The sequence below is a fragment of the Perca fluviatilis genome, chromosome 6 (assembly GCF_010015445.1).
Source record: "Perca fluviatilis chromosome 6, GENO_Pfluv_1.0, whole genome shotgun sequence".
NCBI classification, from domain to species: domain Eukaryota; kingdom Metazoa; phylum Chordata; class Actinopteri; order Perciformes; family Percidae; genus Perca; species Perca fluviatilis.
This window is the reverse complement of record NC_053117.1, coordinates 7573163-7599250: the sequence shown is the minus strand read 5'-3', so window position 1 is coordinate 7599250 and position 26088 is coordinate 7573163. Positions and strand designations below refer to the sequence as shown.

General features: G+C 41.4%; 2 protein-coding genes across 7 annotated transcripts; both read right to left on the bottom strand.

Moving 5' to 3' along the window:
- Nucleotides 1-2036: 2036 nt before the first annotated feature.
- si:ch211-12e13.1 lies at nucleotides 2037-23016 on the bottom strand. Of its 6 annotated transcripts, none has more exons than XM_039803203.1 (8): nucleotides 22673-23016; nucleotides 22203-22366; nucleotides 21241-21477; nucleotides 19240-19449; nucleotides 18572-18761; nucleotides 13468-13593; nucleotides 8291-8419; nucleotides 2037-3282 (listed from the first exon to the last, which is right to left on the bottom strand). In XM_039803203.1, exons 1-7 carry the CDS (start codon nucleotides 22912-22914, stop codon nucleotides 8308-8310), a joined length of 1281 nt encoding a protein of 426 aa, XP_039659137.1. In that variant the 5' UTR covers nucleotides 22915-23016; the 3' UTR covers nucleotides 2037-3282; nucleotides 8291-8307. The 6 variants fall into 6 exon arrangements, with proteins under 6 accessions (XP_039659137.1, XP_039659138.1, XP_039659139.1 ...); XM_039803204.1 differs by having other exon boundaries at nucleotides 13468-13590; XM_039803205.1 differs by having other exon boundaries at nucleotides 13468-13524.
- A 98-nt stretch (nucleotides 23017-23114) lies between these two features.
- LOC120560567 (immediate early response 3-interacting protein 1-like) lies at nucleotides 23115-24526 on the bottom strand. The gene is made up of 3 exons (XM_039803210.1): nucleotides 24354-24526; nucleotides 23721-23822; nucleotides 23115-23536 (listed from the first exon to the last, which is right to left on the bottom strand). The coding sequence occupies exons 1-3, from the start codon at nucleotides 24442-24444 to the stop codon at nucleotides 23481-23483; spliced, it is 249 nt and encodes an 82-aa protein (XP_039659144.1). The 5' UTR covers nucleotides 24445-24526; the 3' UTR covers nucleotides 23115-23480.
- Between the last annotated feature and the right edge of the window lie 1562 nt (nucleotides 24527-26088).

Below are 26088 nucleotides of genomic sequence, written 5' to 3'. Positions count from 1 at the left end.
TGTGCTTCTTTTCTACTTGATTTTCTTTGTCACTTGCTGTGTATTGCCATTACCAAGTTCAATAGGAAACCGCACAACCACTTACGTCACTTACGTTACCCAGAAACACTTACGTCAGGGAATTGACCATTTATAGCAAATGGTTCTAGAGTGACAGAAAAGCCTCTTCTCTTGAAATACAGGTGCAGGCTTTCCACTATTGGCAGGTGTTTAGTGATGTCAGTACAACAGAATCACATGGCAGATCACAGGCCAGTTCAGTCCTGCTTTCAGCAATAGACGTCAAGCTTCTCACTGATTTGGGTCTGGGGTTTACTTACAGGTGCCCTGTGAGTCTTCCTGTAAATAAACAAAAGTTATATTGACATTCAATGTCAATAATTCACCAAAACACATTGTGTGCATCCTTGAGGTCTAACAAACACACTGAATGCTTTTATTCCCCTCATTAAACACTTGCAAAACTGTCCGTGGCTGCAATAATGGATGGTACAGAGACGGCGAGAGCACAGATGTGGAAGACTTGGGATTGCTGACCAATCAGAGCAGACTGGGCTTTTTTCGGGCCAGGTCTTAAAGAGACAGGCACTACAACAGAGCGTCTCAGACAAAGGAGGAATACAGGTGCAGCAGCCATGGGCAGTATGAGAAAATGTAAGTGTTTTCTGAACATTAAAGTTTCTAGTAGAAACCCCAAAAACAAGTATGAATCTGAAAACGAGCATAGTAGGTCCCCTTTAAATCCATCTTTTTTTAACATCCATGTTTACCAGTCGTCGTCTTCTTCTTCTTCTTCTTCTTCTTCTTCTTCTTCTTCTTCTTCTTCTTCTTCTTCTTCACTGCATTTGTTGGCACAGTACTACGCTTCTTTGCACCATAGCACCACAAACTGCCGATCAGTGGAATGGCGTTAACCATCTGCAGGGCTTTGTACTACATCAACCTTGGGCACGTTCAAGGTTCATTTACTGTATTGTCATTCCTTTATGCTACAATAACAAAAAACAAAACATTTTTTCATGGTGGAGAACAGAGGATGAGTTGAGGAATCTCACAGCCTGAAGAAAGAAGCTGTTCTGTAGTCTGGTGGTACGGCAGCGGATACTCCTTTAATGCTTGCCAGACAGCAGCAGGGGGAACAGGCTGTTGCTGGGGTGGGTATTGTCTATCCTTTGGTTCTCTGCACACTCACCTTGTCTTATTGGTATCACTGATGCTCGGCAGTTGGGTAACACAATGTCCTGGGCGGTTTTAATCAACCCCTGTAGAGCCCTCCTGTCCTGGGCCGTGAACATCCCATGCCAATTTGAGTTTCCTTAAGAAATACAGCCGTTTCTGAGTTTTCTTAAGCAGGCTGGAGATGGGAGATGACCATGTCAGGTTCTCTGTGATGCTGATTCCCAGGAACCTAAAACTGTTCACCTGCTCACACAGGGGTGTTTGTCTTCATCTCCTTTGTCCTAATAACAATGATCAGCTCCTTGGTTTTGCTGACGTTGACCAGTAGGTTGTTCAGTCGGGGGCTAAGCACATAGCCCTCGGGGGCCCTGATAGAGTGAAGCAGGTGCAACCACAAATGCACTGGCTTGGGTCTGTTTGTGAAGTCCAATATCCAGTTGCAGAGCACAATAGTCAAGCCCAGAGGGCTGAGTTTGCCAATCAGTGCCATCAGTTGATTTTAGCTCAGCATTGTGTTCAATGCTGAGCTAAAATCAACAAGTAGCATTCTGATGTAGCTGTTGTTATTTTCATATGATGTGTGAGGGCTGAGTGGAGGGCAGTGGAGTGTGCATCTGCGTCCAAATGCATTTGCATGATGCCAAAGGGGGACCCACTTGTAAAAGCATTGCTCCATAGCACTACTAGAGGCCAAATAGTCCACACCTTTAAGTTCAGGATCCATTGTAACTGGAACCAAGGTTGCATAACATCTTGGCATAATGATGCAATCAGCACATTCTTCCTATGATTGGTGTATTTGGCTAAATGCATGACTAAACAAAGTGTGCACATAGAGACACAACCAGACGCAAAAATTGGTCGTTGGAGATTTCTTTATTTGTCATTAGCACCTGATTTTTGTAGACCTGTGTAGCTATCTCAAAGTCTGTTATTAATATCAAATATTACTGGAACATGCATTTTTTAGTATCACAATTGTATAATAGACTTCAGAGGTATGTTTGTTAAACTTAAAAATAATTAATGATTGGAAAGCATTACAGCTCTTATACATACATTTCATAATTACGTAAATAATGAGTGTTACAAAACACATTAGTTGCTGACATTTGAGATAAACAAAAAATATGTGTGTTTGAATGCTGTTTGAATGCTGTTTTTTAATTTACAATAATGGCTCTGTAAAATCAGTGCCGGAAAATGTGAGTAAAAGAAGAAATTTGAAAACAAAATCACACTAAAGTATGTAAGTACCATACCTATAAATGTGCTCTGCATTTCAACAGGAACACACATACAATATAAACCCAGTAGTATGTAGTAAAGGTTTGCCAGAGTGATCAGAAAAGAGTCCTGGACAGCTTTACAGTCCTGATCTTGGACACAAAAAACTGCTGCTTTGTCATAAAACAGTGCAGAAACAGCAGCGTTTCTTTCCACGTGCAGTCTCAACTTCCCCAGGCGGAGGTGCTTCAGGAGCCAGAGATTCCTCCTTACACTCTGACACTGAGCCACTAGAGGTGGACAACAGCCTCCCACACACCAGGTCAGCAGCTTTTCCATCCATGACGGACAAGTCTGTCACTGTTTTCTCTCTTAGCGACATGTCTCCATCATCATCATCATCTATCAGCACAAACTCTTTGAGGTAAACCATCGCCACACCGTGGAGACTGTGGTTCTCTGCTGATTCCTCCATGGTGTGGACATCCACAAAGGTCAGAGTTGAAGTCTCTGTCAGGGCCTCATGTGGGTCTGTGGAGTTGTCCTCTGGCCCTGAATAGGCCTGGCTGCTCGAATCAATCATCGATGTGGAGTTCCTTTCAACGCTGTCGTCTCTCATGCTGTACCTGTACATCTGGTCCTGGCTGTCAGAGATGATGTCTGGAACAGAGGACATCTTGCCGGTACCATCTCCGTCTCTCCTGTTGTGAGAGCCATTTTCTAAAGCATGACCATTCCCAGGATACATCTTAAAAGCCACACTCTGGTAGTCATGGTAGACCTGCACACTGCTGCTCCCTGGTGGGGAAGAGAGGGGGATGCTGGCAGCAGTGTTGCCTTTTCCTTGCTTCTTCATGTATTTTTTCCCTTGGCGCACTGAGACAAAACAGAACATTGGAAGTTAATTCTTGAACTTGGAAACAGTAGTTTGATAAAAACTTAACTCAAGATCTTTTTACTAGCTAGCATCATTAATGATGAAGACCATAATGTATGGTTGAAAAGTCCTGAGAAAGCTAGGAAGTAGACCTTGAGTTAAGATTGATGATGATTTTTGTTCAACAATAGAAAATGACAGACTTAATTCAATTCAATTCAATTTTATTTATAGTATCAAATCATAACAAGAGTTATCTCGAGACACTTTACAGATAGAGTAGGTCTAGACCACACTCTATAATATCCAAAACCCCAACAATTCTAATAATTCCCCCAAGAGCAAGCAGTGCGACAGTGGAGAGGAAAAACTCCCTATTAGGAAGAAACCTCAGACAGACCCAGGCTCTTGGTAGGCGGTGTCTGACGGTGCCGGTTGGGGGTGTGATGAACAGTGGCAATAATAGTCACATTAAAGATAAAGGAACAGTGACTTCAAATGGTAGTGGTAGTAGTTCATGTCATATCAGGGCGCTGCAGGGCGTTACAGGATGTAGCGTGGCACAGCAGAGCATGGATGGACGTAGCAGAAAGTAGCAGGGTTCAGCAGGACGCAGCATGACATTGCAGGACTTAAAGTCTCTACTTTGGCACACTTAAGCATGATTTATGGTTGTGCAGAGGCTCCACGCAGAGCTTTTTGCCGTAGCCTACATAAGTGGCCTGAAGTCTATAATTGTGCGTTGGTGTGTGCATCTATCTCTTTAAAGGCCGGGACACACAGGGCTGATAATCGTCCGTTCGACAGCCTGGCGGGGTCAGTGACTTGAGTCTGTTCGGTGTGTCCTGTGCCGCCGTCAGTCTGGGGGGCTGTCGGCGTTCATTTTGGCCGACCTGACATGTTCAGTCGGAGGAAGGGCAGTCAGGACTCACACGGAAATGGCGAGCGGAATGAGCGTGACTAGAGTCTCTCAAAATCTGAAGAAAATCTTTTCTTTGCTGAAATGAAGACAGATTCAGCAACTGCACGGCCTATTTCTCACTTAAAATGTTTTCAGAAACATGTTTCAGTGAACTATTTTAGTCCAATATGAGATCGTATTCTGAACGAGCCGCCATGACAGTCTGGCTTTGAATTTCCGGAGAAAACAAACTCAAGTGACGCGTTTGTCCAATCAGCTGCCGGTTTTCATTTCTTGGGCAACAATGCAGAGTAGCGCCGCCTGCTGCTATGGAGACGTATTACGTTTCTCAAGTCGGTGTCGCCTCAGTGTGTCCCGAGGCAGTTTTTTGGACCTCGGGGACTCGACTGATCATCTCGACTGGCTTTTCTGTCGACGGTCGGCCGTCTGGCTGGTGTGTCCCGGCCTTAGGAGAACAGCAGTGCCAGCATGTTTGTGTGCATGGGGAGTGTGTGGTAGAGCGAGTGAGCGAGTGACGGTGAATTGCTTCGGAGCGAGTACTGACTCTAGAGTCATAGTGGGAGAAACAAAGTATCTCCCCTGTGCTTTCTGACCACGGTGGGAAATCTGTAGCAAGCGTAGGGTCCGTGCCTCCACTTACCTATGTACGTAGCCACAGCGTAGATTTAACGCAGAAGCATAAATCACGCTTCATCCCACCTTTTGGACCTGTCACAATCCTTAACGTAAGAATATTACTACGTAAGATAGTATTAGAAGTGAATGTGATATAATGGATTATAATGGAAATAATTACGACGAATATATACTATTTTATTTACCCTTACTTCTATTTGGCTGTTCTTAATTTGATACTAACAAACTATGCAGGACACCTGGCAGTTTTGATGTAACAATAGATTCCACAACAACATTTTATGAATAGGCTTTTCAATAATAATAAGCAACCTTTTCATTAAAAAACAATGCAATCCCTTTTGAGTAAAAACTGTCAGAATGATGTTTGTTATGTATGTCTGGCATTTTAAGCCCTGCATCAGAATCATTAATATACAATAAGATTGATTGATATGATGGTATACCTGTATTCTGAGAGACAAGAGATTTGTTTAATTGTAGTGGTTTTGCTCCACCTTTTTCAACCTATGTGGCTATCCCTTTATTATCAGTAATGCACTATACTGGCTAACAATCAATCAGCGGGACTGTAAAGACTGGATTTACAGGATTTTAGGTCTGATAAGGTCACTTGATATGTCAGGTATTTAGCTATTAGCATGCTAACATGCTGATGTTTAGCAAATAGTGTCATGTTCACCTTAGTTTAGCATGGTAGCATGCTATCATTTTGTAATTAGCACTCAACCCAAAGTACAGCTTAGGGTTACTGGGAATGCTATTAGTTATATATGGTCATGAACCAAAGTACAAAATGAAAATGTATACCTGATGGTGGTGCTAGATAAAAAGTTAAGGGATTATCAAAGTTATTGCAATTTATCATTAGGGTAACATGAATGTCTGCAACACAGTTTTATTGCAATCTATCTGCTCGTTCAGAATCGGAATCAGAAAAGACTTACAAGGAATTTGCCTTGGTGGGTGGTGCAAACATAAACATGTTAAAAAGAAATAAAAAATGAATGTAAAATAAACGATAACATAAATATACAGATATGTACAATATAACTGTTTAACAATAAGAAAAAGAAGGCTGTATGGTTTAGGATGTAGGATATAGGATAGGATATATAGTTTATGCAATGGACAGGTATATAGTCCAGATCTAGGGGGTGGGGGATTGAGAGTCTATGTCAGTGGGGAGCTGGGGCCTTGTTAATGAGGCCGACTGCAGTTGGGAAGAAAGGTTTTGGTCCTGATGGACCGCAGCCTCCTGCCAGAGGGCAGTGTTTCAAAAAGTTTGTGTCCAGGGTGGGAGCCACAATCTTTCCTGCCCTCTTCAGGGTCCTGGAGACAGTTGTCAAGGCATTTACTTAAAACCACAAATTGGAACCTCATGTTGGTACTAGAGGAAAAGTCAGGGAATCGCCAAAGTCATTAGGATTCATCCTCTGTGCAACATGAATGCATGTGCAAACATTTGTGCCAATCCATCTTGTAGATGTTGAAATATTTCACTGGATAAGTGAAAAATTCTGCAGAACTCTGTGCCCGCAGATTCCATGTGGTCCTGCAAATAACATGCGTTGTAACAGGAAATATTATCCATATCACTCACCCCTAGTATACATGGTGCTATTGTGCAGTTGCAGCACTAATAATAGTCACAACTTTGACTAACACAGCAACTGGGACAGGTAACAGTAAGTGCAGTAGACTTTTTGAACAACAGTAAGAGAGAACACGTTGTCATTTAGTATTGGCCTCTCTGAATAAATAAATGAAGCTGGTACTTGTAAAAGAAGCAAAAAATAACTTAAATTCCCTTAGGATCAGCTCTTTGAAGAAGGAGACAGATGAGCTCCTCTAAAGTGCTCTAACCAAGGAAGGAGTGTGTGTGTGTGTGTGTGTGTGTGTGTGTGTGTGTGTGTGTGTGTGTGTGTGTGTGTGTGTGTGTGTGTGTGTGTGTGTGTGTGTGTGTGTGTGTGTTTCATCTCTCTAAAACACACACACACACTCTCCCTTCCATTCTCCACACAGAAACAACAGAGATGTGTAAATGCATCCCTCTGAGTGACTTCAAAACTGCAGAAATCTGCTATCAGCCATAGCTGTTAATGTGTAAATTTTGTTTTGTGTGTGATATAATTCAAAGAAGAACACGTGACAGATAAATGACATTAAGACAAATGAGATATTTACACTAAATAAAAGATTAAAAGAGTAGCGTTTCCACTTTATGTTTCTATGCTAAATGCAATCCACTCGGTACAGGAGCTAAACAGACTGACCCTCTTACACTTGACTGACTCATATGCCTGACAGAATCGGGACTCTATAAATGAATAATAACAGGAATGTACATGTTCAAGCGAGAGCCGACGTGCTCCACTCCAGCTTGTAGTGGTGACAATGGCAACAATAGATGAAAAATAGATTTGATTTAAACACACTCACTGCATTACCACGTTAGTTTGCATTTGGCCTGTGGCGGTTTTTGTCTCAGCAGTGACTATGAGAAGGTTGGCAACAGCTTTAACTGTGCCACTGGGAACTTATACTGGCAGGACAAAGAGAAATTAGACATAATCGTGATTTAACTATGTCTGAAAGATGAGTTAGGATCCGTCCTTTGGGCACCATGAATATGGGCATGGTGACACATGGGCTTAATTAACATTGGTGAATATTCTCCTGCCATTCACTTCCATTCTCTGTGAGCAAAGGGGCGAATAAAAAAGTGGAAAAGCAAATTTGTATCTTTGCATCGTGTAGTGTTCAACTTCAGTGAACTGAAGAGAAATTAGACAATAATGTTGATTTAACCATGTCTGAAAGACCCAAATTTCACCTTAGTATGAACAACTTCATTGCCAACCATGAGTTGAAGCATTTCATTTACAAGTTCCTTTTGTAGTGCAGGGTTCAACAATAAGGGTTGCCCAATGGCCTGGGGCAAGTAAAACACAACGTTGGGCAACTAAATATATCAACCCACTTGCCTGTTCTGGCATTTTTTTTTGTTTTTTGTATGCAGACAAACAAATTACAGATAGAAACCACTGTCTCTTAGTTATTGCAATTAGATTTGAACGTTTAAAAAAAAAATAATAGTCTTGACACTGTTTATGGTGTATTTCTATAATTACAAAATATAACAACTTACTTGAGTCTTTGTTGCTAATTAATAACTACTAATAAAAACAAAATTGTATAGGGGCCAGTAAAAATTGACTTTGGGAATGTAGAATTTCTTTTCTTTTGGCTGACCAGAAAAGTGAAAAAAAAACATTACTGTTGAACCCTGTGGTGTGAAGGAACATTTATGTCATATGCACTAACTAGACCCCTAGGCATTATATAAATCACAGTTATATAACAAGAATAAAAACAGAATCATACATACAGAAATCAATCACAAAAATCCACTTTAATTCAGATATATATATATAAAATGCTTTTACCTTGAGGCTTCCACAGTCTAACTCTTCCCCAAGTTGCTGTAATGAAAATCACATGGCAGATGTGGGATGAGCCAGCATGTGTCCGTGAACTGTACAGCTGGTGAAAGTGATTTCTCCTCCGTCTGGAATCTGTAAACAGAGACTCTTCACACACGCCCTCCCCTCATCTTGTAAACTACAACTGCTCGCAGTATTTGCAGTCACGGGATGCTCCACCAATTGGAATCACACCAGCACGACAGCTCCCCCGCCCCCCTCCTTTATTTGGGCTTTTGCTGAACCTGTGTTTTTTTTTCCCCCCAAGTGAAATGATCTTAACATCCAACAGCTGCACACATTTTCACCTGGAAACAATCACTTTTCTACTGGACATAAAATTAAATATTTACTTTTGGGAAAACTATTCTCATTATCATATTATAAATGTAGAGTGGAGGTTTTTAGTTTATCTATGAATAAATGCTGCAGCTCCTCAAGACCCAAGCAGGGGGTGGAGGAAGTGCTCAGATCATTTAAAAGTAACAGTACCACACTGTAAAAATACTCTCTTTCAAGTAAAAGACTTACGTTCAAGATTTCGCTTGAAGGTCCCATATTGTAGAAATTGATATCTCCATGTCTTTTTTATAATATATTAGGCCGAGGTGACATATAAATACAGTGAGAGTATCAAAACGCTTAATCCACAGAGAAAAACACACAGTCCATATTTAGAAATGGTGCCTTTAAAGGTGCAATATGTAATATATTTACTGTATTAATACCAAAAATGACCACAATGTGTCATCAGATATTAAGGAAACGTGCTAAGTTGAAATACTATCTTTACTGACAACATTGCTAAAGCCAGTATTTTCAACCTTTGAAATCTCCGTACCGTGACTGAATGTCTATTTGTGTTTTGGCCTGTGTGTTGTTATCAACTGCCCAGTTTGACAGCCAGGCCGGGTTGCCAGATATACCTGTAAAAACGTAAAAACCCTGCGTGCTACAGCCATGGAAGCAGCAAACAAACAAACGGGATCAACGGAGATAGATTCTACACAACCTTGGCATGTTTTTAAATAGTTGCATAACCAGAGACGTAATAAAACCAGGGTAAATATTGAAGATGTATTTGAAAGATGGAGAAAGCTTAGAGGCCAAAAGCACACCGAGTTGGCTAATTTCCTAAGCATTAAGCTTCAGGCTAATTTATCACGGCTACTAGGGACGGGCATTTTAAGTCATTTCAACATTTGTGTACTCACATTGAATTATATTAGTACTCCAGTTGGTTACTCGCAAAAACAATTGAGACACAGCCAGTGAAGTGGTCCCGACTGGTGCAGGCTAATGGACGCCATGCTAACACGTGATAACTGCTAACGTTACCAGAGGACCAGGCAAGCGGTGTTTTTAGTGGTTCTTGCCATAATTTTAAGCCAAGAAAGTGTGTCTGTCAGTCGGGTGGAGAGGAAGGCGAGGTAGTGGTGTTTTTAGCGGTTGTTGCAGTGATTTTACGTTGAGGTAGTGTGGCTGTCAGTTGGGTACAGAGCTTTGTGTAAGCATGGGCTATTATCACTGTCAATATAGCCAGCATCTAACCTTAGATACTCCGCTGCGCTGTGGAGTAATGTCTGGCTATGTGAGACTAGCGTCTAGCATCATTGTTAGATACTGCGTTTTCAACCTTGCAACCCCAGTGAACTTCGAGTCTGGGGAGGAGGGGCCGGGGGAGACGTATTTTGAATTTGTACTGCAGTAACTATTTTAAACACTAGCTGTCAGAATTACATATTGCACCTTTAAACGAACCGTCAGGACGTCCGGCTTCCTGGCTTATGGTTTCATTCCAGCCGCAACACTTGCACATACATATATACTTCACTTGCACATACATATATACTGGTACTAAACACTTGCACATATGTATATACTTCACTTGCACCTACATATATACTGGTACTAACCACTTGCACATACATGCATACTTCAGTTGTGCATACATATAAACTTCACTTTCGCATACATATACTTCACTTGCGCATATATACAGTACAGGCCAAAAGTTTGGACACACCTTCTCATTCAATGCGTTTTCTTTATTTTCATGACTATTTACATTGTAGATTCTCACTGAAGGCATCAAAACTATGAATGAACACATATGGAATTATGTACTTAACAAAAAAGTGTGAAATAACTGAAAACATGTCTTATATTTTAGATTCCTCAAAGTAGCCACCCTTTACTTTTTCGATAGCACCTCAAACCCTTGGTGTTCTCTCAATGAGCTTCATGAGGTAGTCACCTGAAATGGTTTTCACCTCACAGGTGTGCCTTGTCAGGGTTAATTAGTGGACTTTTTTCCCTTATTAATGGGGTTGGGACCATCAGTTGTGTTGTGCAGAAGTCAGGTTGATACACAGCCGACAGCCCTATTGGACAACTGTTAGAATTCATATTATGGCAAGAACCAATCAGCTAAGTAAAGAGAAACGAGTGGCCATCATTACTTTAACAAATGAAGGTTCAGTCAGTCCGAAAATTTGAGTAAACTTTGAATGTGTCCCCAAGTGCAGTCGCAAAAACCATCAAGAACTACAACGAAACTGGCTCACATGAGGACCGCCCCAGGAAAGGAAGACCAAGAGTCACCTCTGCTGCTGAGGATAAGTTCATCCGAGTCACCAGCCTCAGAAATAGCAAGTTAACAGCAGCTCAGATGAATGCCACACAGAGTAGAGACTGCCCGAATCAGGCCTTCATGGTCAAGTAGCTGCTAGGAAACCACTGCTAAGGAGAGGCAACAAGCAGAAGAGATTTGTTTGGGCCAAGAAACACAAGGAATGGACCAGTGGAAATCTGTGCTTTGGTCTGATGAGTCAAAATTTGAGATCTTTGGTTCCAACCGCCATGTCTTTGTGCGATGCAGAAAAGGTGAACGGATGGATTCTACATGCCTGGTTCCCACCGTGAAGCATGGAGGAGGAGGTGTGATGGTGTGGGGGTGTTTTGCTGGATTTATTCAAAATTGAAGGCATATTGAACCAGCATGGCTACCACAGCATCCTGCAGTGACATGCCATCCCATCCAGTTTGCGTTTAGTTGGACGATCATTTATTTTTCAACAGGACAATGACCCCAAACACACCTCCAGGCTGTGTAAGGGCTATTTGACCAAGAAGGAGAGTGATGGAGTGCTGTGCCAGATGACCTGGCCTCCACAGTACCGAGCCGCCTGAATCAATTCGATTTGGTTTTTGGGGTGAGCTGCACCGCAGAGTGAAGGCAAATGGGCCAACAAGTGCTAAGCATCTCTGGGAACTCCTTCAAGACTGTTGGGAAACCATTTCAGGTGACTACCTCTTGAAGCTCATCAAGAGAATGCCAAGAGTGTGCAAAGCAGTAATCCGAGCAAAGGGTGGCTACTTTGAAGAAACTAGAATATAAGACATGTTTTCAGTTATTTCACACTTTTTTGTTAAGTACATAATTCCATATCTGTTCATTCATAGTTTTGATGCATTCAGTGAGAATCTACAATGTAAATAGTCATGAAAATAAAGGAAACACATTGAATGAGAAGGTGTGTCCAAACTTTTGGCCTTGAAAAGCGCTATATAAATTCAATTTATTATTATTATTATTATTATTATATATATATATACTTTATTTGCACATACCTTTATACTTCACTTGCGCATACATATATATATACTTCAATGCGCAAGTGAAGTATGCATGTGGTGCAAGGGAAGTATATATGTATGCGCAAGTGAAGTATAATTGTATGTGCAAATGGAGTATATATGTATACGCAAATGAAGTATATAAGTATGCGAATGTGAAGTATATATGTATGTGCAAGTGTTTAGAACCAGTATATAGGTATGTATGTGCAAGTAAAGTATTGGCCTAGGCGTCTTCTCATATATATCAATTCATTACACAACATTTTACTGACGCCATTGTGTTCTTGTCAGATATTTGCTTAAATCTAAAAGGACCATAATAGCTGGAAAAGAATTTAAATTGAAAGATTTCTGATGAGTTTAATCAGCAGGGCTTTCTGCTGTAGGTTCCATAGATCAACTGTACATGAGCACTTGTCAGATGGCATGTCTACTGGTTGACTATAGGCTAATGCAGACATCATCACTATAGGGAACCAAAACGTTTCAATATTTTATCACTCCGTTATTCCTGTTTGCGGCTTTCATGTGTGTCTGTCCTCCTGTATTATTTATTGGAACACTTTCAGGGCATTTGACTGAATGTGAAGCCATGCATCCCTGCCCCACCGCAATAAAGGATAAAGGAATCATGGGAAAAAACGTAGAAGTTAAGAGTTTGCTTTAGAGGTGCTGGCAGGCAGATTTAGTTACTTTTGGACAGAGCTAGGCGAGCTGTTTCCCCGTTTCCAGCATTTATGCTAAGCTATCTTCCATCTTACCATCCCTCTTACCATTTAAAAAGATAAATATACATTTATTTTATGTTGTCAGAATGAATATACTAATAAATACTGTTCAAAGTGTTGCTTATGCGATCAACTGTTATTCCCTGTCTTTATCTTTTTCCAGTGTGGATGAGCAGCTCCAGATGTGTCTTTATCTGCAGCACCATCACATCCTCGAGGAGTTCTCTGATTCACAATAAATCTCAACAGCATCAGTTTAACCACACAAAGAATTTGAAAACTTAAATATGTGCATTATCTCTCTTTCTTTCTTTCTCTCTCTCTCACACACACACACACACACACACACACACACACACACACACACACACACACACACACACACACACACACACACACACACACACACACACACACCAACCAACCACAGGGCAATGCAGCAAATGGATGGTGACAATGTCTATGTTTAACTGGAAAATATCTACAGAAAGAATTGAACCAATTTAAGTCCTTATTTCTCTGGCTGATTGGTAATGTTTTTTTCCCACAAATTTAGAGATTTCCTGCCTTCACCCCACAATACAGTGGAGGTGAAGGGAATTGTGTTTTGAAGTGCATTTAAAAACAACATTTCAGAATGTCAGGCCCTCAGTTATGTGGATAATCCACCAACCAGTTTTCATGTGAACTAATTTCTATGAAATATGAAATACCATAGCTAGACACACCGATGTGGTGTTGCAGTGGTGTTATTAAGGAGTGAAACCAGACCTATCTCTCGCAGCAAAGGTAGTTTCCACCAGTGGTCGTTGTGTGCTGGACTTGAACCTGTGAGGAGAGACCCCAATGCATTTCAAGGGCATCACCTTAACCACTAAGATGGGGCAAAAGGGACTGCTAGGGGGAGGGGGGAGAAAGGGGGAGAAAGGGGGGAAGAGAAGAAACAAAAATTGGAACATGTCTCAATTTTTATAAAAAATCGCTTAAAAACTGATACAAATAGGATTGGTAAGAAGAAGAAATGCTTTGTTGTGATAATAATAATAATATGAGAAAAAAAGGAGAAAATGCAGATTCAATTATGTTATAAATTCATTTTTAAATAAATGCTGATTGGGCCATCAAGGTGCACACTCTTGCCAGGATTTGCACCTGGAATCTTCCTCCCAAAGGATGGATGTGTTACTATTACACCACAAGAGTTGTGTTTTTTTTTTTGCTGATAAGGCAGTGGTCATGACTCCAGCACTGGCCAATCAAATACATGCAAGTAGGGCTGGGCAATATATCGATATTATATCAATATAGTGACATGAGACAAGATATTGTCTTAGATTTTGGATATCGTAATATGATTACAGTAAAGTGATGTCATTTTCTGAACTTAACAGACTGCTCTTGCTGTTCTATTATTTGCCTTTAACCACTTGGTCATTATATCCACATTACTGATGATTATTTGATCACAAATCTTATTGTGTAAATATTTTGTGAAAGCACCAATTGTCAACCCTCCAACATCGTTGCAATATCCATATTGAGGTATTTGGTCAAAAATATCGTGATATTTTATTCTCTTCATATCGCCCAGCCCTGCGTGCAAGCGCACATTCCTGGTGGTAACCAGTACCACTCGTCACCTGGCTTGTAGTCTTGTGTCATGATTGTCACATGTAAAAACAGTGTGAAGTGTGTTCATCATAAGTCATGACGGTGTGTTGTCAGCCATCAGAGCGAGAACATATGCCAGTAGCACATTAAACGTTCAGTATACTCGCCATTCCCGACCTGTGGCGCGACAGTGTGACGTCATGGGAGCGCCGTAACTATTTCTACTCGCGCGTGGTGGTACTAGTTGCAGTCTTCTCCTGAACAGAGGTGTCGCAACTGAGGAAAGGCTACCGACTTGGCTATTTCTACAGACTAGAAGAAGAAGAAAAAGTTAAGCACTGACGTCAATGTCAACAGTGGCTAAGATGATATTGATGATATTAAGACTGAGCTCCTTTTCCTTCCAGGGAAGGGCTCTCCTACCCAGGACCTGACTATAACAACTGACAACTCTGTGGTAGTCCCCACCCAGACTGTTAGAAACCTGGGTGTGACACTTGACGACCAACTCTCCTTCACTGCCAACATTGCTGCAACTACCCGATCGTGTAGATACATGCTGCATAACATCAGAAGGATACGTCCCCTTCTAACGCAGAAGGCGGCTCAGGTTCTGGTTCAGGCTCTAGTCATCTCACGTCTAGACTATTGCAACTCCCTCCTGATTAGCCTCCCTGCATGTGCCATCCGACCCCTGCAGCTCATTCAGAACGCAGCAGCTCGGCTTGTCTACAACCTCCCCAAGTTCTCTCACCCTACACCGCTCCTCCGCTCTCTTCACTGGTTACCAGTGGCTGCCCGCATCCGCTTCAAGACACTAGTACTTACATACAGGGCCACGAACGGATCAGCCCCAGGTTACATCCAGGACATGGTCAAACCCTATACCCCAACCCGCCCACTTCGCTCTGCATCAGCCAAACTGCTTGCTGCCCCCTCACAGCGAGGGAGAACTAATCACTCAACGAAATCCCGACTGTTCTCTGTCCTGCCTCCCAAATGGTGGAACGAGCTCCCTATCGACATCAGGATGGCCGAAAGCCTACACATCTTCCGCCGAAGGCTAAAAACACATCTCTTCCGACTACGCCTCGGATAAAAAAAAACTAAAAAAAAACTAATGTACTTGCACTTACTAATTGTTGTCTAGAGTTTGAACCTTCGCAGTTGAAAGCACTTAATTGTAAGTCGCTTTGGATAAAAGCGTCAGCTAAATGACTGATGTAATGTAATGTAATGTAATATTGGAGTCAATGGATGAGGAAGAACAGCTGCTTTTGAGCCTGCTTGCAAATGTCCTTTGAATAACGCCAGACATAAATATGGTGAGTTCAATATTCTCGTGAAACATATGATGATGATAGACGAAGAGAAGAACTTTAAATACTTCAGAATGTCTGCACAACGATTCAATGACCTACTTCATCGGATCAAGCCTTTCATTTATCATAAAAAGAACTCATCTTAACCCGGTAAGTTTACAAGAGAGACTTGCAGTCACTCTTAAGAGTCCTGGCATCCGTATGCCCTCAAACTCATCCATGCGTCCTGTTTGGTGCGCCAGCGATATCTACGTCATTTTGACATTGCATTGTTGCGCAACAGGTCGGGAACGGTGACCGTAAAGAGGCCTTTAGCCTGTCCAAGAGGCACAAAAAGTCCTGAGAGCTAAAACACCAAAGAGCTGTGCCATGGACTTGCCCGTCTGCCTGTGCGTGTTGCTGCTACAGTTGAAGTCCAGTACTAAAAGTACTAATACCACACTGTAAAAAAGACTCAATTACAAGTAAAAGTAGAAAGTGGCATGAAAAGAAATGACTCAAGTAAAGTACAAGTACCTCAAATGTGTACTTAAGTACAGTACATGAGTAAAGATATTAGAGATATTGAGACTGTACTCCAGCCTGGATCCCATTGATAAGTCCCCAACCAAATACTCCATGAAAAGTAAGAAAAAGACCTTGTCAGGACCATGGAGAGCTTCTCGGAAGCGCAGTGGCTCTGCCCCAGGCCAGCAAGCAGCTGAGAGGTATCTGCCTCTGATATACAGTATATTTGGTGTGTGTGTGTGTGTGTGTGTGTGTGTGTGTGTGTGTGTGTGTGTGTGTGTGTGTGACACAACATTCACATCTATGTGTTTACAGTACATACACATAATGTGGATTATGTCATCTTGTTATCTATTTGCAGATTGTTCATGGTTCATGGCCAGGCTGCCCAAAGACCTGATCTTAACAGGATTTCTGAGTGTGTTGCACTCAGACTCTACAAAGAGTTCCGGGAAGTCAGAAATAGGCCAAAGGACAACAAAGGGAAAACATTTGCAATACCTCAGTCAATTGTCATGACTTACAGTCATATCAAACAGTTAATAGAGGACTGCAAAGACATACTGGACAACACCAACATTTTACTTGTGACTATAAACAACACCACAGTGTCCTCCTGGTTAGTTCATATTTACAGCTTCATACATTCACTTCAATATGAAAACCTACATATTCATACAAGAAATTCCACACAAATAACAACAAAAAAGTTCTATTCTGATTTTTATTTTCTCTAGGCTGCAGGATCGGCAGAAGAGAACCGACCGCGATTTGTTACTGCAAGGGGTGCAGCTTCCTCAGCAGGTCCATTTGGAAGAGGAATCGCTCCTGGAGGCCCGGGACCTACCATCCGAGCCTGTTCAACGCGCTAATACAGTTATGGAGTTCCAGGAACCAGAAAACCGTGAGGGTGAGGCAGTGATTCGTAAACGTCACTGTGCCAGAGCGGTGTTTCCCACTGTGCACACAGACACTGGAGCTGGTGCCAGCTCAACCAATGCAGATCAGGACTGGCCGAGAGCACAGCACTGGCCTGGGGATGCTGTCTTCCCTGCTTTGTCGGATGTTGCCTACTGCCAGCAGGGTCAACACTCAGCTCCAGCGTCTCACTCTCAGGGCTGGTCCCCTTACCAGCCGTCACCGTCACCTGCTCCAGCGTCTCACTCTCAGGGCTGGTCCCCTTACCAGCCGTCACCGTCACCTGCTCCAGCGTCTCACTCTCAGGGCTGGTCCCCTTACCAGCCGTTACCGTCACCTGCTCCAGCGTCTCACTCTCAGGGCTGGTCCCCTTACCAGCCGTCACAGTCACCTGCTCCAGCGTCTCACTCTCAGGGCTGGTCCCCTTTCCAGTTGCCACCAGTGCCAGCTTCTCACTCCCATGGTGGCCATCATGATCAACCGCCACCAGCTCCAACACCTCAACCTCAAGGCGGGCTTCCTTACCAGCCAGCCCCAGCACCACTAGCTTCTCTCAATCGGTTCCGAGAATGGAGATTGCGAAAGGCAACCCTGGAGGATAAGGAGCGAGAGATAAGAGGTGATCCCCCCAAGAAGCGGCAAACCAAAGAAAGCTACCACTATCAGTGTAAAATATGTGGTCAGTCAAAGAGCAAACTTACTGGCCATACACAGTTACGGGGGAAATGGTACTGTCCTGCATCTGGACAGACCATCACAGAGTGGAAGAGGTCATTATAGAATACATATGTACTGTATATAGTTGTTTTTTATAGTTGTTTTTATAATTGTGCTGCACTTTGATGTTCCATAACAAGCCCATACATTGTGTTATTTCTATTCAAAGTGTTTGTGTTATCTTGTTATGTTTATCTATGTTTACTTTAACACAGTTAACGGTTTATTGGAGTTTTGTGTGTTCTTTTAAAAAAAAAAAAACACACACATACATCTCTTTATTGGAGATGTTTGTGTTCTTTAAAAAAAAAAAAAACACACATACACCTTTGGTGTTTGTGTTCTTAAAAACAAAAAAAAACAAAAACACAACTCTTGTGGTGTAACAGTAACACATCCATCCTTTGGGTGGAAGATCCAGGTGCAAATCCTGGCAGGAGTGTGCACCTTGTTGGCCTAATCAGTATTTAATTAAAATTGAATTTATAATCTATTCTATTTTCTATTATTATTATTATTATTATTATTATTGTTATCATCACAACAAAGCATTATTGTTATTCTTACCAATTGCCCCAGCTTAAATCCTATTTGTATCTGTTTGGAAGTTATATTTGATGAATTCATAGCACTTTATAAAAGTGTTCATTAATTGAGAAATGTTTCAATCGGGGATTGAACCGGCGACTTTCTCATTTGTCCTCTCTCTCCCCCCTCCTTTCCCCCCTTTTTCCTTTTTCCTTCCCCCCTCCTAGCAGTCCCTTTTGCCCCATCTTTTAACCTTCATATTAATCAATCACCTAGAAATCAATCCCATCATGTGAGATATGTCGCTTCCATGTGGCTGCAATTGAAAACTGAGGCCTTGGGCAGGAGACTGACTCCTATTTTTGGTCTTTTCCCAAAACTTGATGGCCACTCTGCCTGGTACAAACAGAGGCTCCTCAAACTGGGCAGTGACGTTGATGGGAGCTGTGATGACTCCAACCCCTGATGATGACACAACAGACATAGCAAGAAAAAGGTCTGACCAGCCACAGCAGGAAAAGGATAAAACAGAAAAACCCCAAACAATGTCTGCCGTGCAAATTAATAGCAAATATAAAAACATTCGTGAACTAGCTCCAGGTTAAATTACTACAACGTTACATCAACCTATCAATCAGTTTGGTCTTCCCGTTAATATCTAGGCAGCACGGTGGCCCAATGATTAGCACTGTGGCCTCTCAGCAAGTAGGTTCTGGGTTCAAATCCAGGTTGTTCCGGGCCTTTCTGTGGGGAGTTTTCATGTTCTCCCCATGTTTGCGTGGGTTTCCTTTGGGTGCTAACGTCAAAAAAAACGTGCTAGGTTCTCTGGTATAGATCTGGAGTTGGTCCCCGGGTGCTGTAAATGGCTGCCCACTGCTCCCTTGAGGGTTGGGGTCAAATGCAGATAATGAATTTCACTATGTTTATTTGACATAAATACCTTTGTGCTTTTCTATTTCAGCCAAGCAGACAGAGAGCATCCAGAGACTGGGTGCGGTGTGCGACCTGTAGCCGAAGAGACGGGCCGGTAGAGAGAGGAGCCAATAGGGGGAGTAGTCTGAGAAGGACCATACACACTGCAGGCCGGTAGTCCTGGGAACTCTGAGCTCTATCTGCTTCACATTTTCTGGCACAGGCTCATCCGGTTGGCCTGTCAAAAGACATATGACCAGAAACAGAAGAGATCAATTTTGCCACTATCATTATAAACAGAAAGATAATAATTGGTGTTGTGTGACCAAGCTCCACCCCTTTTTTCTTCTTTTTTCTCTCCCTTCCTTCTGGTGAGCCTCACCTAATCCGACATACTCAAAACTTCATACCCACTCCCTCTCATATCTACAGTGCCTTGCAAAAGTATTCACCCCCTTGGCTATTTACCTATTTTGTTACATTACAGCCTTTAGTTCAAGGTTTTTTTAATCTGAATTTTATGTGATGGATCAGAACACAATAGTCTAAGTTGGTGAAGTGAAATATACATAAAACAATTTTTTAGAACTTGAAGCCCATAAAAAGCTCTGGTGCAACCAATTACCTTCAGAAGTCAGATAATTAGTGAAATGATGTCCACCTGTGTGCAATCTAAGTGTCACATGATCTGTCATTACATATACACACCTTTTTGAAAGGCCCCAGAGGCTGCAACACCTAAGCAAGAGGCACCACTAACCAAATAAATACCAAAACAGATACCAAATACCAACAGATAATGTTGTTGAGAAGTACAAATCAGGGTTAGGTTATAAAAAAATATCCAAATATTTGATGATCCCCAGGAGCACCATCAAATCTATCATAACCAAATGGAAAGAACATGGCACAACAGCAAACCTGCCAAAAGACGGCCGCCCACCAAAACTCACGGACCGGGCAAGGAGGGCATTTCCACAGTGAAACGTGGTGGTGGCAGCATCATGCTGTGGGGATGGTTTTCAGCAGCCGGGACTGGGAAACTGGTCAGAGTTGAGGGAAAGATGGATGGTGCCAAATACAGGGATATTCTTGAGCAAAACCTGTACCACTCTGTGCGTGATTTGAGGCTAGGACGGCGGTTCACCTTCCAGCAGGACAATGACCCCAAACAAACTGCTAAAGCAACACTTGATTGGTTTAAGGGGAAACCTCTAATATGTGTTGGAATGGCCTAGTCAAAGCCCAGATCTCAATCCAATAGAAAATCTGTGGTCAGACATAAAGATTGTTGTTCACAAGCGCAAACCATCCAACTTGAAGGAGCTGGAGCAGTTTTGCAAGGAGGAATGGGCAAAAATCCCAGTGGTAAGATGTGACAAGCTCATAGACTTATCCAAAGCAACTTGGAGCTGTGATTGCCGCAAAAGTTGGCTCTACAAAGTATTGACTTGAGGGGGGCGAATACTTATGCACATTGACTTTTTCTGTTTTTTATTTCCAAAAAAATATATATAGTTTTATGTATACATTTTTCTCATTTCACTTCACCAACTTAGACTATTGTGTTCTGATTCATCACATAAAATTCAGATAAAAAAAATATTGAACTAAAGGTTGTAATGTAACAAAATAGGTAAAAAGCCAAGGGGGGTGAATACTTTTGCAAGGCACTGTATAATACAGTACCACGACTCACAACATTTCATACTATAATCACAAAAACACTCATACACACACGGACACACCTATTCAAGCACACACATGCACCTCTCCCACCCCCATTGTAAACTGTCCCCTGTAGCATTTAGTCAAATACTGTATTTATGTGTTTTAGGTTCTTTGTGCTCACAAGCTCTGTTTATGTATGTCAAATAGTCTTTGTATACTGTATGTTACATGTCTCTTACACTCATTTGGGTTATGTAAGGTTTGAGGGTTTTTGTAATTATTTGTAGAACACCAATACAAAACAAAAAAAAAAAAAAAAAAAAGTTACCTAAGCAGAAATCCCCAGATTGTCACTCACGTTCATTCTTGGATATGCATCTGCCGGCTTTTCGGAGCTTGTTTTTGGACAGCAGTGTCAGGACGCTCTCCCACACGGAGCTTCTGGTACGAGACGTGGCAGACAGACCGATGTCGACTTCCACCCCTGCGTCTATTTGCCGGTACTCCAGGACTCGAACCTGCAGCGTGAACGGACCCTTCTTTAGTTCATCAACTGGCTGAAGGGTTTTCAAACTCTGACGCACACGAACCAGACCTGCGAAAATATTCACAGTGACCATCATATCACCAGATAGTGCTTTCTCGCCTCGCCGATCTGCTGGTTCAGGTGGCACCTGGGTCGACTGTTGGGTCTTTGTAAATTATAGAGCGTGGTCTAGACCTACTCCATCTGTAACAGCTGGAGTAATCTGCTTTAAAGTGCTCATATTATGCTCATTTACAGGTTTATAATTGTATTTAGAGATTGTATAGGTTAACATGGTTTAATTTAAAAAAAAAAAAAATCTTTTTGTTGTACTGCACATTGCTGCAGCTCCTCTTTTCACCCTGTGTGTTGAGCTCTCCGTTTTAGCTACAGAGTGAGACATCTCACTTCTGTACCATCTTTGTTGGGAGTTGCACATGCGCAGTACCTAGGTAAGGACTACTAGCCAGTCAGAAGCAGAGTATGAGGGCGTGCCACGCTAGCAGCTAGGCGAGCATTATAACGTGTGTTACAAAGTGACCATGTTTGTCTCTGAAGTAAAGGCTGGACTACAACAGAGCTGTTTGGAGCAGTTGGTGAACAGTGTTTTCTGTTGGAGATGGTAAATCCCTTTGGGGGGGGAATTTGGGATTTTTCACTTTGTAAACCTATAACGTGCATAAAAAAAGATATATAACAATAAAGGAAAGGGGAAAGCCAAAAAGCATAATATGAGCACTTTAATATAAAACCATCTGTTTAAAGAGACATGCTGAAAGCGTCTAATGTGTTACCTGCTGGACTGAGCCGGAAGTTTTCATCAGTTAGCACCATAAGCAGCAGTCTGCGGCAGAGAATCTCAGGGAAGCATAGTGGGATGTCTCTATATTCTGTGTCTGGATAATCCCAACCATATCCTGCAGCGCTGCAGAACCTCCTCAACACGGATGTCTCCAGCCTTAAGACAAACACACTGACTCAATGGATGACCAGCGGTCTTTTTCTCCTACACATGCAATGGAAGTTGCTGAAAAGGATTAGGGCCACATGTGAAAACGAGAAAAAAAAAGTCAGAATTCTGACTTTTTCTCAGACCAAAAAAAAAAAAAAAAAAAAAAAAATCAACTCTGGCATTAATCTAAAAAAAGAGAAAATTCTTAGGATAAAGGTCAGAATTCTGAGAATTTTATTTTTTTAATTCTGACTTTAAACTCCGAACTCAAATACATGTTTTCACATGTGGCCCTAGTCCTCTTCCACTTACCTGCAGTTAAGGACCGTGTAAACAACTTGATGCTTCTTTGTAGTTGCGGTGTACAAAACTCCTGTCCTCCGAGTCACGGCTTTCGTCACATATTTGATGTAAAGATACGCGAAACCTGGCACGTTCTCGTCGCTGAGTACGTTCGTTTTCAACAACTTCCAAGAACGGTAAATGTGAACATAGACTAAATACACGGAACATAAAGAGAGCGAGGCAACGATGTAACCCCGCTCAGTCCCCATTACAGCTCAAAATAAAAATTTTAAATTCAACACGGCGGGTTTAATGAAAAGCATTCGCACTCTGTGTATTATGTTGATTGACGACGTAAACACTACCGTACGTCGTTGTCTATGACGTTGATAAAAGTACGGAGCGCGAGGTGGGACAAACGACACACCTTCGAATATTTCAGGAAATGAAAAGCGTTAGCACACACACAAAAAAACAACAATTTATTATTATTTCAACAGCCATACCACGTATACAAGACTTACTAATTTACGTGTTTTCAGTGTATAAATCACAACATTTTCCACTCTGCAAATTAAGTGTTAACTATTCGGCATTTTATTGTACTATTCAAACTAATAGGATGCATTCTAGCTGCATGTACTTATTGTAAATCACTGAGCTGTATAAAACAGCCCTAACAAATTATTGATGTGGCATATTAAATGATAACATTCATATTCAGGCGGACAGGAGATGTCCTGTGAGCCAAAGTGATCAAATGTTTCTGCAGAAGAGTTCCTGAGATGATCTCCTGACAGCAGTCTGGCTTGTCCCATCTTCACTCACTCACTCTTCATCCAAACAGAAGCAGCAGCACTATACAGACTGCGTTCACCGCGATTAACGGCACTGCAGAGGAAGAAAAAAAAGACAGTAGATGACATATGATCAGAGCCAAAAGGAGTCTCACTGAGCTTTATAGGTCACACACAGTGTGTGTGTGTGTGTGTGTGTGTGTGTGTGTGTGTGTGTGTGTGTGTGTGTGTGTGTGTGTGTGTGTGTGTGTGTGTGTGTGTGAGATACCAACACCCACCTCTCATCACTGTCCTCACAGAGCGGACAAGGTTCATTAGCTGCACTTTGATGCCTGGCTCATCACCAAAACCTCCGACAGTTTGGTCTACTCCCCAGCCAACTAAAGGTGGTCCAAACGCACAGACAGACACATGGATGGATGGATGGATGGACATGATCAGCATCATTAATAAAATAAAATAAAACATTCTCTGATTGACTAGTTTCCTTCATACTGTTGGGTTGCTATACCAGTATTTTGTTAAGCCTACTGCCTAACTTTTGTACATTGGCTTTGTTAATAAAGTTGTTCAACAAAGCTTTTTTAAAGTAGGAAATCGTAGCAAATTATTCATTCAATTTAAACGGTGGGCTACCGTGGGCTACCTAGACATTGTCACACATGTTAAGCCGTTCATTAGAGTCTGGTACAGTAATGTTACATAGACTGTTCAGTTTAGTAAGAGAAACTGTACTGTAAAGCTAAGTAACGTCACCCTTCACCGATTAATCCCAAATGTTTTATGTTTTTACAATTGTTCTAGCGTTCAATTTACTGTCTAGTTAGCATTGGCTAAACTAGCTAAGTATTTCGAATTTGACATCTATGGGCGCATACAATTGTAATCCAATTGTAACTAAAGCCACTTACTTTTACTCAGAAATCTTTCTTCGTGTAATACAGCGACAGCATTGACGCACAGAATTGCTGCTTGAATAAGAGAGTACAAAGTGAAAGCCATGTTGTTTTCACAGGTAGCTAGCTGTAGGCTAGCAGTCAGTATTTACTTCTGACGTAGCCTACGGTGGCTGAGGAAGGTCAAACCGAATGAGAGCTTGTTGTGCATGTCAGACGTTGCGGACACGCAAGAAGGGGCCGTTATCTTGTGCAATGTAACACTAGCAGTGGCGGAGGACATTTTCAGACCATTTACTCAAGTAAAGACAGAGTCGTTTAAGTAAACGAATTAATTAAACGACTCTGAGTGAAAGTAGCAATACCACCCTATAAAAACACTTTATTATAAGTAAAACGTCTATCAAGAAGTATCAGCAAAATATACTCAAGGTATCACAAGTAAATGCATTTGTTGTGTTATTATATTATTGGCCCCCTATTATTTGTATTTTTTTGTAATTCAAGTTTTTATTGTTTTTTCATGTGAGAAACACACCACATTTAACAACATGTAACAGCACTAAAACACTATACAGCAATCTGGGCAACAAAAAAAAAATCACAATTAAAACACATACACCTAAATAATCAATAAAATAATCAATAAAATAAGAGAAAATAAAATAAAAAAGTATGGGGGTGTTGGCTGAGATCGAATTAGGCTTGATAATAATATTAATTATGGGGCACTAGTCAGTTCAAAATTGATTAAAATGCAGGAAATGAGACCAGACCTGGTAGAATTTACCCCTACGATCATTCAGTCTTGCAATAAGATCTTCAAATGAGGCTGTGTCCGTCATTAACTTCAGCCAGTCTATAAAACTAGGCCTTCCTTGGCTTTTCCAGTGTCTAAGAATGATTCGTACTGCAGTGATAAACCCAGCTAGTGGGCCCCTTATTATTGATGCATTACATGTAAACAGTCATTAAATGTAGTTGATTGAGGTGGCAGACACCCTTCACTAGAGTAGTAATAACACAATATGAAAATGTTCTATTTCAAGTCCTGAAAAATATACATTGATTGTTGTAGCTGTTCATGTTAGAGCTACTTTAATTACTTTATATACTGTTGAGTAGTTTGTGTAAGAAATGCATCTTATTTTATAGGATGATTTATATGTTAAATGTGAATCTGCAAACTAAAACGTAAGTATTTGTTTTGCCACTGAAATGTAGTCAAGTAGAATTATGAAGTAAAATAAAATTTAGAAGTAGAATTTCACATTTGTACTTAAAGGTCCAATGTGTAGGAATTTCTCCCATCTAGCGTTGAGATCATATATATCGCAATCAACTCTCTCACGCCACGCGGTTCGAAGTACATATTACAGCGACGGTATATCCTTTTTCTTTTAGCCTTCACTCTTGAGACCGCGGCGTCATCAGAAAAAAAAAAGAGTGAAGGCTAAAAGAAAAAAGGATATTGAATATTGTGCCAATGGTGAGTTGCCAGACCCAACATCTTGAGATGTGGGTCTGGCTACAAAAACATAAAAGAAAAAGAAAATCGACAAAGCCATCGTAAAAAGTAACAAAAAAAATTGGGAAAAATAAGCTTCAAAACGTAAAAAAAAAGAAGCCACAAAAGTGTCGAAAAAGACGACCAAAACATTGAAAGAAATAAATAATTTTTTTTATTTTGGCCCAGAATGACAAAAAGCTGCGTGTTCGACGGGAAGACAACACAAGGGTTAAAAAAAGG